The sequence below is a fragment of the Triturus cristatus genome, chromosome 7 (assembly GCF_964204655.1).
Source record: "Triturus cristatus chromosome 7, aTriCri1.1, whole genome shotgun sequence".
In the NCBI taxonomy this organism is placed as follows: Eukaryota; Metazoa; Chordata; class Amphibia; order Caudata; family Salamandridae; genus Triturus; species Triturus cristatus.
Genome location: NC_140590.1, coordinates 1,294,687,289 through 1,294,706,007, shown reverse-complemented (window position 1 = coordinate 1,294,706,007; position 18,719 = coordinate 1,294,687,289). Strand labels below are relative to the sequence as shown.

Sequence of the window (18,719 nt, the reverse complement as noted above, 5' to 3'; positions counted from 1 at the left end):
AGGCACACAAGACAATTTCTAAAACTACTCAAACATGGTATCCATTATCAAAATTGTTTGAGCTAACTAAAATGCAAAACACAGCGAAAATAAACCACATAATTACCGGCTGATTCTTGAGATTTACATTGAGCACACTTCCCTACACTTGTTTATGGTCTCTTGGCAGGGAAAGGAGCTATCAAACAAAAACAAAGGGGCAGAAGGCAGTCTCATTTCAATTATATTCAACATATATGCAAGTGACCAGTCAGTCTCTTAAGAGTAATCATTGGTCACCGATGTTTAAGAGATGCAAAGCTTAATCACCAGCTAAATGCACATGACCTGATCCCATTTTTCATAAAAGAACGAAAAATTCTAAGAATACCTGACAATACTAGAAACCTTCTATAATTTATGAAACCTGAATAAAGATATTGAAAGCAAAAAATCTACATATTTTGAATTCCATAATAAAAGCCTGAGCAGGATGCAACATACAAGCAGATCTATGTAGACATCATTGAACATAACCACCGACAACTACTTCGGAAAACATATTCGGTAATTTAAAATACTTCGCTCAAGCTAGGAAAAGCATCCAGGAAATGGCTATGAGGTATTTTCTGCTACAACCTGGTTTGAGCAAGAATACCCCTACTGAAGCTCTGTACTGTAAACCAATACTCCTCAAGCACAGCACCAAATTATATACTTTCCCCACAACCAATAATATACCAGGTGCTACAATACCAAAACTCCCTGATTTAGAGAAGATCTAGAAAAGCATATTGACAGACATTTTGAAAAGCAAACTCAAATCATTTCAGTTGAAATCAGGGCAAACTGAGCAAAATGAGAACCCAAATCTATTGGACGATGAAGAACTACAAAAAAAGAATTAGACCAACATTCTTATGAAGGCAACAGAAACACGTGACCCAATTCTGATCGTAAAATAAGTTCAGTAAAGGTTACCGTCCCACAGCCAAAACATTAATAAAATCTAGAGCTACATGCTTGAGCCATCCCCTACACCTTAGCATAATGTGTGTGTAAAGATGAGGCGTCCAAGGGTTTACTTGTAAGTAGTTTATTTCTCTACAGGACGACACACTCAACCGGAGGCCAAGTGCATAACTGACAAAACACCATCCTACCAACTGTCTAAACTGTCACCCTAGAACGTCCAGCTGTCAACATTCCAGCTGGTGACTTCCGCGCGCGGGAGGGAGGGGCGCGCGGGGGAAGCAGGCAAGCCTGATGCAGTAGCCCTGAGTAATCAACCTAACACATCTCCTTCTCTTGAGGAAAACAAAACTAATTAGAAGGAAAACATAAATAGCAGGTGTAATACATGTATAACTATTCACAAACAAAATCCTTGTATTTGCTGGGTTTAACCACGCTGCGCCCACAGCTACTTGTGGTGGCCTCCTCTTCCAAATTGTTTTTCTCTAGCCCCAGTTCTTGGTTTGGATCCCGACTGTCACTAGCCTCCAAGGAACCACTTGTGGCACTGGTAACAGGATAACACTTTTCTCCGCTATGTTTAACAGTCTCCTGTACCTCCTCAATGCTTGTGTCACTACCATTTCCAATGGATGCCTCAGATGCGCTAGTACTCCGTTCTCTGTTTACTCCTATAGTTTCGATGACCTCACATCTCTGACTGTTACCACCATTTTGTTTTAGATGTTGTTGTATTATGTAATCACCATCTTCCTCCGAATCTGATGAATCTAGTTGTATCCAGTCCTGCTTGTCATGTCTTCTGCGGCCCACATCCGTACTCCTTTGTTCTTTTTCAGATACGTCTCTTTTTCCATTCTCCTTCCTTTTACAAAAAGACAATGCGGATGCATGCCATACTCTTCCGTCACTGAGGAGCGCCGAGTTGCAAAACACTTTTTCCACAAGTAATGGATTAGAGAACCTACTTTGTCCTTTCACCACATTTCCGCTCCTTCTTACTCTTACTATATCGCCTTCCTCCAGGTTGATTTCTTTGCAGTTATTTTTGCTGTCAAATTTTCTTTTACACTGGTCTTTTGCCTCTTGTATTCTCTTCCTCACTGTTTCTACAGACCACTCTGATTTCCTTGCACTTTTGAGCCACCCAATATTGTCTTTAGATACGGGAGTTCTGCCTCTCATAATCTCAAATGGGCTTACCATGGTTTGTTCCCCTGGAGTTATCTTGTAACCCCATACCATTTTGTCCAATTCTTTCCTCCAGCACTTCCCATTGTTGTTGGCCAACTGAATGATGCCTTTTATTACTCTATTAAATCTCTCTATGGCTCCATTGCCTGCAGGGTGGTATACGCTTGTAGTTTTGTGTTTAATGCCTTTTCTGTCCATGAACCTTTTGAATATGTCAGAAGTGAACTGACTTCCATTGTCACTGACAATAGTTTTTGGTATACCTTCTCTATTAAAAATTCTGTCCATGAATGTGACAATGTCAGTTGCATCCACCTTCCTACATACCTTAATTTCTGGCCATTTTGAGAAGTGATCAACTAAGACCAATACATACACCTGTTCCTCTTGCCATCTTACAGGACCCATAATATCAATCCCCACTCTCTCCCACGCCATGTTTGGACACTTTAATGGCTGGAGTGGAGGTCTTAGGGTCGTTTGGCTTTTATCTGAATTCTCACATGGTATGCAGTCTCTTACTGCTCTTTCAATTTGAATGTCGCACCCAGGCCACCAATACCAGCTCTTAATTCTTTGTTTTGTTTTATTTATGCCTAGATGACCCTCGTGGCATAAGTCAATTAGTCTCTCTCTTAAAGTAGTTGGGGGTATTACTTTTCCCTGTCTTAAAACCAGTTCATTTTCCACGGATAGTTCATTCCTTAACTCCCAGAATGCTCGCAACTCCTTTCTCATGATCATCTTTTTGGGCCATCCTACTACAATGAGTCTTCTAACCTCATCCAGGGTGTCATCCTTTTCGTATTCTTTTTTCCATACATCCATGGGTATGCTTGGGAACTCTTCATTGACGCTTGCAACACATAGTTCTTCCTCCTTAATTTCTTTTTCCACGTTCTGCAAGGGTAACCTGCTTAGGAAATCTGCAACGACATTCTTAGTTCCCGGCACGTATTGTACTTCATAGTTGTAATCCAACAGTTTTACAGATAATCTTGCCAATCTAGGTGATGCATTAAATAATCCCTTCACAGTGAGGACTTTTGTCAATGGTTTGTGGTCACAACGCAAAATGATTCTTTTCCCCCATATATACTGTCTGTAATGTTCCAAACCCCAGACACATGCTAGTGCCTCACGCTCTATGATGGAGTACTTTCCTTCCGGTCAAAGATCGGGAGGCAAAAAGCGATAGTGACTTCCTTACCGTCGCATTCCACTTGTGTAAGGACCGCCCCTATACCTTTACCACTAGCATCTGTGGTAACCACACATTGTAGATCGTTGTCAAATCCCTTGAGGGGTGGTGCGTCACAGATCTCTTTTTTTAGTTGTTTTAAACCGTCTTCACAGTCTTGTGACCATTCGAATTTGTTTTTTAGAAGGGTTCTAATACTGTAGGTTTTCATTTTTCTCTAAGATTTTTAGTACCTGTACCAGCCGTTTGTCATGATCCGTCTGTTCTTTTCCCATTAAATACTTTAGGGAACTTGTTAATTAATTCACATTCCTCCTGTTGTGTTATCAGAACGGGTTCAACACTGTTAGGGTTGAGTGTTATCCCAAGTTTGCCTTGGTCCTTCCAACCAAGCACAGATGGGCCTGTGACAGCTACATACAATTTGCTGCTAGTTTCCCTCTCCTTAAATGCAAATTTTAGTTCTTTGAAACCCATAAGTTCAATTGGTTCACCCGTGAATGTCTTAAGGGTGATATCAGGTTTTTCCAATTGTCTACCTACTTTTCCTCTGAATTTCTCTTTCCAAACCTCTCGGTTAACTATCGTGCATGGTGAATTAGAGTCAGCGACTATATTGATACTCACACCTCCAATTTCCACCAAGCATGTTGGTTTCTTCTTTTTACTCTTCTCCTCATCCTCCTTAGCCGTCTCCTCATTTACATTTAGCATACATAAGTTGTACTCCGAGTCATCCGAGGATTCTTGTTCGAATTCCTCATCTTCTTCATCTTCTACGAATTTCACTTTTTCATTTATTTTCCTTTTGCATGACCTCTGGAAATGACCAATTATTCCACACTGGGTACATTTATTGTTCCTGGCTGGGCATTTCCAGTCATTGGCCAAATGTTTTCCGCTACCACATCTGTAACACCTCAACTGTTCATAGGATCCAGCATGTCCTTTGAATTTAGGTGTCTCCTTCCCTTTATTTTTTGAATATGTCTTTCTGCCACTTATTTTTGCCACTACATTAGTTTCCTCATTTTTATTTTTTCCTTCGTTGATAACCTCCTTAGCACATCTACCAGTCAACTCCGCTTTCTTTACAATGTCAATAACCTGTTGAAGAGGTTTCTCCCCTTTAGCCCATAAGGGCTAAAGGGGAGAAACTTGAATTTGCGGCACACATCACAATCTGATCCCTTATGAAATCATCATGCATATTTTCAAATTTGCATGAAAGTGCCAAGTTCTTTAGTGCCGACACGTAATCATCAATACTTTCATCTTTTCCTTGCTTCCTTCAATTCAATTCTTTCTTTATTTCGGTTACAAATAACCATAAAAGAGTTCCATACAGTATTAAAAACAATCATTATATCAAAACGCAGCATTTGTAGTGGGTGCAAATAATCCATACATAAATACAATATAAAAAGGCTTTAGATATTAGTTTAAGCACAATATAGGTTTATCAACCATTTAAAATAAGAATAAAAGAAGTTTAAGAACCAGGGTTAAATGACAGTACCATTACATTTTTTGACCATTTCTTTTCCTAATTATCGCTACATTAAATAAAAAACGACTCAGGCTAAATACTATACTCTGTGACGTGTCGCCCTTAAATAATCTTTCCCCATCTTGGATACGCCGAAGACCCAGATTTAAGCAGATGGGTTTAATCCATTTTATCCTTGCCTGCATATATGCAGGGCATATAAATAGGACATGGGTCTCATCCTCCTTAGTATCCATATCGCACAATTGGCACAAATCAGATTTATTGTTATTATTATTGGGCGCCCACTTCGATGTTCTAGAATTAAGTTGTAAAATACCATAGCGGTACTTTAAATACAGTGATTTAGCCAAAGGGGGCTCAATTTCATCCATAAAATATTCAAATTTGCTTCCACATTTAAAATATAAAAATTTAAGTGTCAATGATCCAAGTTTGGGGTTATGTAGTGCAGAATTATAAATATAGTCCCAATATGTGTCCTTCAGCAATTTTTTGGAAGAATTGGTAAGGGAATCAGGATCTGTCCAAAAATTGCGTAAGCCCAGCTTTATAAACCAGTTTTCGATATACGCTAACCAAACCAGCCGGGTGGCATTCTTTATTTGAATTATTTCCTTTAATGCATCTCTGTAGTCTGCAAGCTCATCGGTGGACCACAAGCGCACCCAGTACAGTAATGGACGTAAATGAGCATGATCGTCCAAACGACGTATATTCAGGTCCCAAAATAACGGAACAAGGGGGGTGCAACCCGGGACCGCTAAAAGTTGCCTAAAAAAACTGTTTTCATGGGCTGAAAAGGAATCTCGTACTACATAACCCCATAATTCTGCCCCGTATAGGGTAGCTGATTGGACTTTATATTTGAAGAGCTCAATAGCAGGTGATATTGCTGTAGTAGGGCTATTTTTAAACTTCCTAATTATAGGGGCTTGGTTTTGCATTAATGTTAACCTCGATTTTTCTATTTGTGGTTTCCAATTCATTTTAGTATCGAGGGTAATACCCAAATATTTAAAATTATTCACTTGTTCAATCTTTTCATTATTTACATCAAAGACTTTATTAAACCCTCTGTGGGGGCTAATCGTCATAACCTTCGTTTTGGAAGCATTAATTTCGAGGTTTTTGTCCAGGCAATAGGCCAGAAATTTGTTCAGGAGATTTTGTAGTCCTTTAGGCGTCTGGGAGATTAAAATCGTATCATCCGCAAATAATAAGGCCGGAACGGCTTGACCACACAACTTGGGAGAGTCATGCTCGCAGCCCAAGAGGATGTCAGGGATGTCATTTACATAAAGAGAGAAAAGAGTTGGCGCCAGAACGCAGCCTTGTCTGACGCCTCTCTTTATATCTATTCTCTCCGATAGCTCTCCATTAGGGCCCCACCTCACTCTTGCATAATTTCCCTCGTGTAGCCTAATCAATTGATGGCAAATATCCCCAGGGGCGCCCATATCCCTTAACCTTTTCCATAGCTGCCCCCTAGGAACCAAATCAAAGGCCGCTTTGAGGTCCACGAAGGCTACATATAGATGGGATTTCCTTATATTAATGTATTTCCATATTAAACATGAAAATCTGAATACCTGGTCTATTGTACTAATTCTGGCTCTAAAACCTGCCTGGTATTTTGTAAAAATAGAGTTATCCTCAATCCACATGTTTAATTTATTAAGAAGTTGACGTGCATAGATCTTTTGAAGAACATCTATCAAACTGATAGGTCTATAATGTGATGGGTTAGATCTATCCCCCTTCTTAAAAATGGTCACAATTTCTGCGCCCTGCCAGGTTTCTGGAATTGGGGCACCTCTTGCAATATCATTGCTAAGTAGATTAATATAAGGGGCCCACAAGTTGTTCTCATGTTTCCAGAGATCCCCAGGGATTTTGTCTGGTCCTGGGGCTTTACCTTGTTTGACTGCATTAATGGCTAGTGTGGTATCTGCCAGGCTCAATGTTAACATTGTATCGCAAGTGCTGGTCGGCGTGGTGGGCGATTTGGTCCACCAAGACCAGTCCGGCTTCATACCCCATCGTAACACGGCCCTTAATCTGCGACGCTTGCACGGGGTGCTCGCGCGTGTCCCGTTCGTGCGGGAGCCGGCCATCTTGGCGTCCTTGGACGCCACCATGGCGTTTGATACGCTCGAGTGGCCATACATCTGGGCGATGCTGGCGAAGTTTGGCTTCGGACCGGGCTTCATCGGCTGGGTCAAGTTGTTGTATTCCGGCCCACTGGCGCAGGTGGTGGTGAATGGACGAGTCTCGGCTCCATTCGCACTGGGACGGGGCACGCGACAGGGTTGCCCCCTGTCGCCGCTCCTGTTTGCACTGGCCCTGGAGCCCCTGGCGGAGTGGCTGCGGTGGCATCCCTCCATCCGTGGTCTCCGCTTGACCCCCGAGCATGAGGACCGTGTGTCTCTCTACGCTGATGATATCCTTCTATATCTCGCCTCCCCGCGTAAATCACTGATCGTCCTAGTCGATGTTTTGCGCTCATTCGGTCGCAACTCAGGCCTCGTCATCAACTGGGGGAAATCCTGTGTATATGTGCTTGCCGGGGAGGCTCCGGTCCTACCACGGGACTGTCCGATCCAGATTGCTTCCCAGGGGTTTCGGTACCTGGGTATATATATTACTCTGGACCCGGAGGCCCGCTACGAGCGGAATTTGCTACCCCCCCTCCAGCGCTTGAGGGAGGACGTGGTGCGTTGGCGGCGTCTGCCGCTTTCGCCGCTCGGCCGAGCGGCCTTGTTTAAGATGATGTCGTTGCCGCGCTTTCTGTACGCTCTCCAGAACACTATGGACTTGGTCCCGGCGCGTTACTTCCGAGAGGTGGAGAGTTTGCAGCGTCGCCTGTTCTGGGATGGGAGGCCACGTATTGCCTTGGCTAAATTGACGCTTCCGTGGTATGATGGGGGGGTCGCCCTCCCGGATATTAAACTGTATTACTGGGCCTCCCAGCTAGCTGCGATTAATCATGGCCTTTACGGGCCCGCCCTGAACCCGGCATTTGAAATGGACAAGATGCTCCTGCCCGGTGGCGACTACAATCGAGCGCTCTATTCTGGCGCGCCGGACCCTCGCCTGACGGGACCGACGCGTGTCATGGTGCGTGTATGGCACGCGGCTAACGCAGCTATGGGGTGGAAGGACCGTTTGACCCAGGCGTCACCGCTCTATGCGTCTGCGAGGTTGGGCTCCCTGTGGACCTCGAAGGGCTTCAAGAAGTGGGACACGATCGGTATCAGCACCGTGGGAGATCTCTGGACGAGGGGGGGATTCAAAACTTTCGAGACGCTGCAGACGGAGTTTCAGTTGCAAGGCAGTGAGTACTTTCGGTACTTACAAGTCCGCCACGCGCTGGGCTCCGTCTTCCCGGATGTCGCGTCCATTCCGGAGTCTTCCCCCCTAGAGGACAGAGTGCTGGATGGCCATGTCCCAGACAGCACGATCTCCCTTATATATAAAAAACTGATCAACGACCGATCGGGCCTGCTGACTGGCCTCCGCGAGGCCTGGGTTGCCGATGGGCTGGAATTGGATGACGAGGACTGGATTTCCGCGGTGGCCTCTCCGAAGGAGGTGGCCATCCCGGCTCGCCTTCGCTTCGTCCAGCTTAAGATCCTCCACCGGGTTTACGTGACGGGGCCAAGGCTTTTACGTATGGGCTTTGCTGAGGATGGACTGTGTAAGCGTGGCTGTGGTGCTTTGGCAACTTTCCTGCATATTCTGTGGGAATGCCCAAAGGTGGAGCGATTCTGGCGTGGTGTGCACGAGGTACTGCGAGTGGTTACGCGTGTCGCGCTGTTGCCTGAAGCGAGGAGATGCTTGCTGAATGTGTGGGAGCCAACCGACTACTCGGTTCCGCAGACGCGGTGGGTGACTCTGGGATACATGATAGCTAAGCGTGACATTGTTCAATTGTGGGGATCCCAGAGGCCCCCGGCGGTGTCGGCCTGGAAAGAACACATGGATTGGTGTATGTTTCGTGAAAAGGTGGTGTATGTTGCGAGGGGTAAGCCTGGGGCGTGGGTGAAAATCTGGGGCCCCTGGAACGCCTATCGCGGGGACATCTGCGAGCCGCCACTGCTGCCGGCTGCCTCACCAGCTCCGTCCCCCTAGCCGACCCCCTCCCCCAGCCATGGGCACGTGGTTCCCCAGTCCCTGATCTGTTCTCATTCCCCTCTTCAGAGTTTGGCGATTGGTTGGGGTCCCCCACTTAAGGAGCGCGTGCTGTCACTTGGGATTGCGGGTTGCCTTGCGGGTGTGGTTTTTTGTGTTGTTGTGTTTCAATAAAAGGAAACCGTATTGTGGGTTTGGAGTTATGTGGCCTGCACTGCTGACATCTCCTGATTTACCCTTTTTGCACCACCAAGAGATTTTTCTGTATGTATGTCATATGCTTCTGCCACTCTAGCGGCCGGCCAGATGGTTGTAGGCCCATACCTGTAACTATTTGAGATTGCAATAAACGGTTTAAAAAAAAAAAAAAAAAAAAAAAAACATTGTATCGCAAGTGTTTTGCCCTAGGTATTCATTTGATTTTCCTTCCTCCACCCCTTCACATGAATACAATGTGGAGAAATGTTTAACCCAGACTTTTTCTTCTAGAAACCTGTCCCTGGATTGCGCACCTTCTTTGGTGCCCTTCGCTATAAGATTCCAGAACAACGTTTGGTCTTTTAGTTTTACAAGCTTGGAGTAAATCTGTCCAAACTTGTTCATCCCATAGTCTTTTTGCTAATAAAATAGTTTTTTTGTAAAATGTTCTCTTTTCTCTTAAGATATTTATTTGCTTCCCTTTTATAGCTTTTATTAATTCTAGTTTAGCCTGCCGACAGGCTTTGTTGTACCAAGGTCCCTCCTTTTGCCGGTTATTCCGGCAAAGTTGACCTTTATTAGCCCCTTTTGAAAGGATTTTTCTAAGTTGCTGCATCAAATTCCCATGTACTGATATTACCGAATGTTCCTCAATTTTGGTATTAACTAAAGGCGACATAAGTTTTACATAGAGTTCATAGATTTCCCTAATAGTGCCAACATTACCCATTACAGCAGGCCATTTTAAAGACCTGCGATTATTGGACTCTAAGGGGTCATGAATAGAGTTATAATCACTAGGTATCAATGCCTTATGGAGCATGAACAATGAGCCAATGATAGTCAGGGAGAGAGGGAAATGGTCACTTTCAATACGGTTGTCCACGTTCAAATCCATAAGCATTGGCCATAGATTTAAGGAGACCAGTATGTAATCAAGATGGCTAGTGAAACAACCTCTTCCAAAGGTTGGTTTACTTGGACAATCAGAAGGAAGTCGGCCATTACAAGAATGTAGGCCATATTCCATAGTCATTCTTAGCACCTGTAGTGAACCTTTTGTGCAAGGTGTTATATAATTTACATCAATGCTAGGGATGTTATTGGCCTTATCTTCTTCTCCATAAATATCATCTAACCCCGTGATTGGTTCGAAACTCCTATTGAAATCTCCCCCTATGATCAACATAGTTTTGTGATCTAGACTACGGATAAAACTATCTAGTTGGGCTATTGTCTCAGATTCTTTATTTGGCGAGTGGGGTCTGTTATAGATATTGATAATACAGATTGCCCGTCCTTTATTGTCATGACATTTTATAGCCAAAATATCGGGGCTATTAGAATCCATTTGTGTGAAGTCAATGCCCAGCGTAATTCTTGCCCAGATTATCAAACCACCGGATGGTCTACCTTTGTTTAAATGTGATGCTGCTATGTAAAAAGACCTATAGCCTACTTTAAAAGAATTTTCTACTCCCCATGTTTCTTGGAATAAGATAAGATCCGCATCACTAATAAAATTATGCCATGCAGGATCAGACATATTTTTCTTTATACCAGCAATATTCCAAGAAATTAATTTGACCACAGCATTCTCGATACTATCAGATTGGCTCAGGTCTAAGTTTATTACTTCATCAGTTCTTATTACTGATGAATTGTTATTTCCCAGTAGATCTTGCAGGATCGGGTTATTATCCTGTTTGGCTATTTCCTTAATAATACACCCATCCATAGTTGCCTCAGTGGAGTCGACAATTATGTCATTCTCTTTACCATGAGTTTCTTCCAGTCAGTTTGTCTCATCTAACCCATATAACTCTGAAAAACGGTTATTTATAGGTATCTGAGGATAGGTGTCAGGCCCCCGCGGCATAACTTCATATGCCGTGGTTGCCTGACATCTATGTGTACGCATAGCCTTCTCACTATAGAAATAGTTAAGGTTTTTAATTCTGATGAGGCCCTTGTCATTATAATATTCGTCATTGCAGACTAGTGCCACTACATTCCTATCCCTAAAATTAACTATAATCGTGTCTCCTTGTATGTCTTTTGACCTTCTTCCTATCCAGCCAACCCTTCTAACAAACAATATTTCTCCATTTAAATGTCTAGGGATCGGCCTGTTCCTATTCAACCAGAATAGCACCTTGTTCTTTAGCTCTTGATAGGATTCTGATTTCCCATTCTTCAGTTCTGGGACGCCAGTAAGTACGATTGTATAAGGTAGTGACTCTGGTGGTAGGTCGATTGTTACCAAAGGAGTTTTTATGCTTGCTTCATGCTTATGTATTATTTTTTCTGCACTTTGTGGTATGACAGCTCTTTCCTTCATAGTCTTCCCTGCACTAGCTGTTGGGCTTTGAGCACATTTTTCTAGTTTTTGTTTTTGTTTATTGCAATTCAGATCTTTACGATTCGATACCTTTGTTGATTGTACTATAGCTGCCCCACTTACAGCTCTTGTAGTATTTGCAGAATCAACATTAGGTGGTGATATATTCTCCAATCTCCCTCTAACTTCTACTTTTATCAAATTTTTTAGGGAAATAAAATTATCCAGAGTTGACTGTTCCAATTTCTCCAACTTTTCATTTACCAATGTAATCCTTTCGAGGACTGGCAAAATCATTGACCTAACAATGTATTCTATATGTGCCAGTGACCCGTAGACACCTTCAGTAGAAACAGGAGTTATAGTTTCAGTAAGGCTGCCTGTAGTAGTTTGAATAAATCGCCCATGATTGTCGTCAGGCCTTACAGGTGTCCTTTTTATAGGAAGCCCTTGTTTGAGGGTTACCAAATCTTGAGTTTTAAATAATTGTGGTTCCCTCCCTTTTTGTACCGCTTCTGTTATTTTCCTCTTCAAAGCCCCACCAGTTCTTACTCGATTTGCAATATGTCGGTTGGTTGTATTAGACGGTGGAGCTTTTTTCGTTAAAGGTGTCTCTTTATATGGCGTCATGTCACTATGATGTAAATAGCTTGTTTTTTCATTAACTAGCAAGGATGGAGACCTATCTGGAGCAGTAAGGCTCCCGCTCTGGTTCAATGACACCTGGGAGGAGGGGAACAAATCCTCCGTGGCCATTGGATCAGTTGTTGTAGCACGAGTCTCAACAAATATATCTTGGCGCTGCATAGTTGGTATTTGTGGCGCACTAGTTGCAGAAAGAGACATTACGGGAGAAGGACTTTTTAAGGATGGAGTATTATTACTTCCCTCAACTCCCGGGAGCTCTACATAAGAGTCCAAGAATGTAGATCCAGGTGAGTCTACTCGTAGTGCATTAGTGATAGGATGTAGCGAAGCAAGACGCATGTTGGGGGGGAGTGATAGGCGTCTCTCAGTGCTCTCTATGGCAGTTACAACAACACCTATAGTTTTCTGCAACATCCTATCAATCGCAGTCAAGCTTGGCAAGGGGACCATAGTATGATTGTTCTGCAGATCCATAGATCGTTTCTTCGTAGTAGTTTTTTTCCCCATAATTCAATAACCGGGTCGGGCTCCTAAACAGTACGAATAGATACCTTATCTTCAACATGCTAGATGATCAGGGAGGACGCTCCAACAGACCTCAGGGAGTGGGCCCCAGCCCAGCCTCGTTCGGCCCCGGACGGCCCGCCCTCTGCCCGGGCTCAGCCCGGCGCCGTCCGCGCGCGGGCCCGCGACGCGGGGATAGTGTCCGTTATTTGAACGCCTCCGGGCGCGGGAGATGGCTTCGCACTGCTTCCGGGGTGGTAACGATGAGGGACCCTGGGTAGTGTAGTCTCTTCCTCCCTCCGCACTGCGGCCGTGGGATTGCTAACGCGGCGGCGGGAGGGAGGAGGCGGCAGGAGCAGCTGATGTGACACCGCTCAGGGAACAGGTAATGAAGGCTGGACCCAGCGAGGGCAAACAGTGGTTTTGCTGGAGTGTCACCCGCTCCACCGGGATAGTGTCCGTTATTTGAACGCCTCCGGGCGCGGGAGATGGCTTTGCGCTGCTTCCGGGGTGGTAACGATGCTTCCTTCTGTAGAACTTATACCTGTGTACCACTACACATACTGTCGGTTTATAGTATCCATCTAAGTCCTCCATTGCCTCATCATATACTTTCCTCTCTCCTTCTGCTCTCACTTTTTTAGTAATATTGTTGTACACCGTTAATCCACCTGCACCCAAACAATGTAACAATATTTTTTTCTTTTCCTCTTGTATAAGTGGTTCATCCTCTTTGTCAAACGTGGAAATGTAATTGCAAAAATATTCCTTCCACTCTTCCCACTTCACCATAGGTACCCCAGTACCCTTCAAAAATGCTTCTGGTGGCTGCAAGTTATATAAATTGCCTGAAGCCATACTTCAACCTCTCTTATTATTTTTTTTCCACTGTGTGTTTACTATTATATGGTTGCTTTTTTTTTTCTTTCCTCGTTTAAAAAAAAATTCCTTAATGTTTCATATGTTTTACTCCAGAAGCTTTAATATTAAGGAGATAATATTTTCCTTTTTCCTTCTTTAAATCTAAATATTTATTGTCTTAGTTACCTCCTTTATTCTCACCTGCCAAGGTTTCATCCGACCGTAGAATTTTAATTCTGCACGAGTTCCTTTTAAAGTTTATTGTTGCCCCCAATTGCCGTAGTGTTAACAAGCTCCTCCGTAGATACGAAGGTTCCGCTTTGTTTACACTTGCATTTCCTCAAAGATGGTGGGACGCAACTCGCTTACGTCACTACGCTAAATAAACTGGTGCGTATACTTCACTTCCTGGAACTCCAGCAGTTCTGCTCACGTCACGGCGTTCTAACAGCAACGCCTTCGTTATGAGGTGAATTTCGCACGACGTCAATTACCTCTGAATTTAATGTTCCTTTCTCCTACCACACAGCGAAGTATGATCCTTTGCGGGAGTCAGTTAGCTGCACAACCAGCGGTGAGTAAAAAGTCTCTTTTCACTTTTCCTCCTTTCTCCTCGCACTTCCGTCGTCTTTGTATAATTTTTCTCCGTTCGTGCGTGTCTCTTTCCACTGTAATTATGTTTCTTCCTTCGCTTGTGTGGCTGTAATTACTCCGTTGCCCCTTCGATCGTTCCTTCTTATAGTCTCAATTTCTTTTTTTTTTTTTTTGGCTTAATAATTTTCACACTTGCCAGCACTCAACGCGTATCTTGAAACGCTCTGCACAAGGTCCTTACTCACGTTTTTGTAAAGTTCCTTTACAGCTTAAAACAATTTACTTGTCCTCCTTCAAATTATATTAATATTTATTCTTTAAATTTTCCGAGTTCATCTTCATGTGGGTTCACACGTGCGTCGTCCAGCCATAACTCGTCGCCAAATTGTAAAGATGAGGCGTCAGAGGGTTTACTTGTAAGTAGTTTATTTCTCTACAGGACGACACACTCAACCGGAGGCCAAGTGCATAACTGACAAAACACCATCCTACCAACTGTCTAAACTGTCACCCTAGAACGTCCAGCTGTCAACATTCCAGCTGGTGACTTCCGCGCGCGGGAGGGAGGGGTGCGCGGGGGAAGCAGGCAAGCCTGATGCAGTAGCCCTGAGTAATCAACCTAACAGTGTGTACACTGTACACATCTACAAAGGCAACAAATGAGCAGGTTCAGGGTCATTGACAACAACAGACAATGCTGGTAAGGGTGGCATAAATAGAGCATTATTAGGTCTGTCATCAATGTGACAAGCCACTTTCGAAAAAATTATATTCACTTCCTAAAGCTCAACCCCAAACATGAGAATATATGTAACTGCTATTGTAGGCGTTTCTCTGGGTTGATTCCAGACAGATCTGTAACATGAATACCTGTTCAAATTCCTTTGGAAGTGATGGTGCAATTGATAATAGGACTGACTAGACAGCATGTAACGAGGAGGAATATGAGTGAGATGCACAGCGAGTAAGAGTGGGAAACGATCAGAGACAGAGGATATCAAAGTGTGTGAAGGAGTGGGAGGGGAAGATGGAAGGACAACGTGAGGAAGGTCTAAAAAGGGATAAGTTTAGGACAGGGAAAGTAACAAAGGAAAAGAAAGGGACAGAGAGAGGAAGAAAAGAAGGACAGAAAATGTAATCTGGGAGGAATATGGAGGAAAACAGATTTGAAGAAAGCGACTTAGGGGAACGATTTAATACGGCTGATGTGCGGAAAGATCAAGCAAGAATTAAAAGCTTCACACTCAGGTGAAATATTGTCCAGTTGAACATTGTTGTGTGTAGAGTAGGTTCTTACCAGCGGTACTGCTCAGCGTGGGTCAGTCTTGTGTTCTTGAAATACAGAAGCTCAAACTGAAAAAACACAAATCAGCAATGTTAACTATTGAAACTCTGTAATCCAATTTATCTTCAAAAGGTGTTTATTTAACACAGCACGGCAGTATGTTGTTTTTTCAGATGAAAATCTCCAGTACAACTGAGCTTCCACTGGAACCAACATACTACATTCCAATACAGAATAAAGAAGGTAATGTGAAACATAACACAGCGCATGCTGCCATACAGATTGACTGGCACATGCACTTAAAGAGACATAGTACAGATGTAACACATCTCCCTCATTCAAATAAATTACAGTGAACAGAAAAATAACAAAGTAACACCTATACACTGCACCAAAATTAAACAGAGAAAAAAAACTAAACATAATCATACAATTTCTTAGGAAAATATTTCACACGGTTAGAAGTTCTAACATTGGGAAAACTAGACAACTTATCAATTGCCTTATCAGACCCACTTTCCATACCAACCTCAACATCAGTTTCATTGGGTGAATCTGTAGGAACAAAACTTTGTAAATTGGAAGGACACTTAGCCACTCTCCTAACATTCCAAATCTTCCCATCTTGTGTTGCAACAGAATTTCTAAAAACTCTCATAATTTGCATAGGTTTACCATACCTGTTAGCACCCTTACTGACAATGCCAGGTTTTAATATTCTGACCCAATCTCCAACATGAAAAGAAGGAACCTGAGTTTTCCACTTCTTATCAAACCAAGAACACATTTTCTGCTGCTTGTTCCCCACTCTAACCGCAATGTCATTAACACCTTCGCTACTCATGTGTTGCTTGACACACTTCTGATGAAACCACCAAGGGCAGATTTTAGAGGCTGGTTCCCTACCCTTCAACAATTTGAAAGGACTGACTTCAGTTGTTGAATGGGGAGTGATTCTATAAAGCCATAACCTCTCCCTCACTCTACTTAACCAGTCTCCACCTAGTTTAACAGACTCCACAATGTACTCCTTCAAAACTCTGTTGAACCTCTCAACCTGACCATTCTCATGTGGACCATAAAGAGACGTTAAAACATGCTTTATGCCACACTCCTTCACAAAATCTTTCATTACAGAGGAAGTAAATTGTACTCCATTGTCAGTGACAAGGTACGACGGACAACCTTCCCTTGCAAAAATCTCTCTCAAAAAATTTAAGACAACCTCTGTCGTGATTTTACTTACAAATTTTACTTCTGGCCACTTAGAATGATAATCTACTAAAACAATTGCGAACCTACATTTTTCTGGAAGCATACTAAACGGACCAGAAATGTCCAACGCTAATTTTTGCCAAGGTGCTTTTGGCCATTCTACCATTCTCAATGGAGGAGTTTTAGTAAACAACATTTTTTCACTTGAAGCACACAATTCGCAATCTCTGACTACTCTGTCAATAAACTTATCCATACCAGGCCACCAAAAATAATTCCTGGCCAGACGTTTCATGGATGAAATCCCAGGATGTGTCTTATGAGCAAGTTTAAGAATAGCTTCTTGCATTTCTTTAGGAGGAATACACTTATAGTTCTTGAACAGGAAATCTCCTTCACATCCTAGTTCATCTGCAACTTTGAAAAAAGATAACAACTCGGGTCTAATTTGGTCCTTTTTTGGCCAACCTTCCATAACGTATTTTTTAACTTCTGACCAATCCTTGTCTCTTCCTACACACTCTTCCCAAAATGTTTCACTAATTTCTTGAAACTGTGGGGGAATAATATCCCTGATAGCAAAATCAAACTCTTTTTCAGTAACAACATTCACCCCACCTTGACCACACGGTAATCTTGACAGAAAATCAGCTGTTACATTATTTCTCCCTGGAACATACTCTGTGTTAAAATTATACTCTTGAAGTCTAGAAACAAGTCTAGCAATTCTTGCAGTCGAATTCCACCCTCCACCAGAAGAAAGGATATTTACTAACGGCTTGTGATCTGTTCTTAGGGTGAACTTATTACCCCAAACATATAATTTAAAATGCTCAATTGCCCACACACAAGCAAGTAACTCTCTTTCGATTACCGCATATTTCCTCTCAGTCTCATTTAACGTTCTTGACGCAAAAGCAACATTCCACTCCTCTCTTCCATATTTCTGCGAAAGTACTCCACCAATACCATACAAACTTGCATCTACTGTGATGATGCAATTCTTTTTTACACAAAAAGGTTTCAGAGTGGGAGCACACACAATTTCTTTTTTAATACTTTCAAAAGCTTTCTGTTGGTTTTCACCCCAAATGTACACTGCATTTTTCCTGAGTAACTCCCTCAATGGCTCCATCTTACAAGCAAAATTATTTACAAATTTACTGTAGTATTCACACATCCCTGCAAAACTTAGCAATTGATCTTTGTTTGTGGGAGCTGGGGCATTAATGATGGCATCTACATTAGATTTTTTTGGTACCACACCATCCCCCACCAACAAGTGACCTAAATACTCCACGGATTTCTTATACAACTTGCATTTGCTTTCCTTAAGCGTCAAACCATTCTTCTCCAACCATCCACAAACTTCCTTAAGGTGTTAACTGTGTTCTACCTCGTTTTTTGAAAAAACCAAAATGTCATCTTGGAAGCACTTTACAAATTGGTCAACATCTCTAAAAATTTTAAACATAATCCTTTGAAACACGGCTGCTGCAGATGCCAACCCAAACGGCATTCTTGTATAGCGATAGAGGCCTTGAGGAGTTATGAATGCAGTGAGATTTTTTGATTCCTCAGACAAACAAATCTGGTGATACGCAGACCTTAAATCTAAGGTAGAAAATATTTTTGCTCCTTCCAACATAGATACAACTTCGTTGATATTAGGAAGAGGATGACAGTCGATTACAATGTTTGAATTTAACGCTCTGAGGTCCACACATACTCTCAAATTCTTATCTGATTTCCGTACTAAAACTATGGGTGAAACCCATTCAGACGACTCAATCTCCTCAATAACGCCTTCATCAGTGAGCTCTTTCAACTTATCCCTGAGTTCCTCTCGAATATTTATAGGCACGCCTCTCAATTTTTGTACAACGGGACATGCATCACCTTTCAACATAATTTTATGCTCAAAGTCTTTTAATCTTCCCAACTTATCACTGAACACACTACTGTAATTACAAACTAAATCTCTCACTCGGACACTATGGTCTAAAACAGACACATTTCCTTTTATGAAGTCACTTCCTAACCCTACTGGTTCTGTAGCACGTGAATTAAGAATAACTCC

General features: G+C 42.7%; 1 protein-coding gene across 2 annotated transcripts in view; it reads right to left on the bottom strand.

Annotated features, from left to right (window-relative positions):
* Nucleotides 1-18,719, bottom strand: part of CLN3 (CLN3 lysosomal/endosomal transmembrane protein, battenin) — a 550,496-nt gene that overhangs the window by 170,278 nt on the left and 361,499 nt on the right. For both annotated transcript variants that reach the window (XM_085618893.1, XM_085618894.1), the window contains one exon: nt 15,437-15,492. In XM_085618893.1, the coding sequence (XP_085475019.1) occupies nt 15,437-15,492 (56 nt within the window). The remainder of the gene's footprint in view (nt 1-15,436; nt 15,493-18,719) is intronic.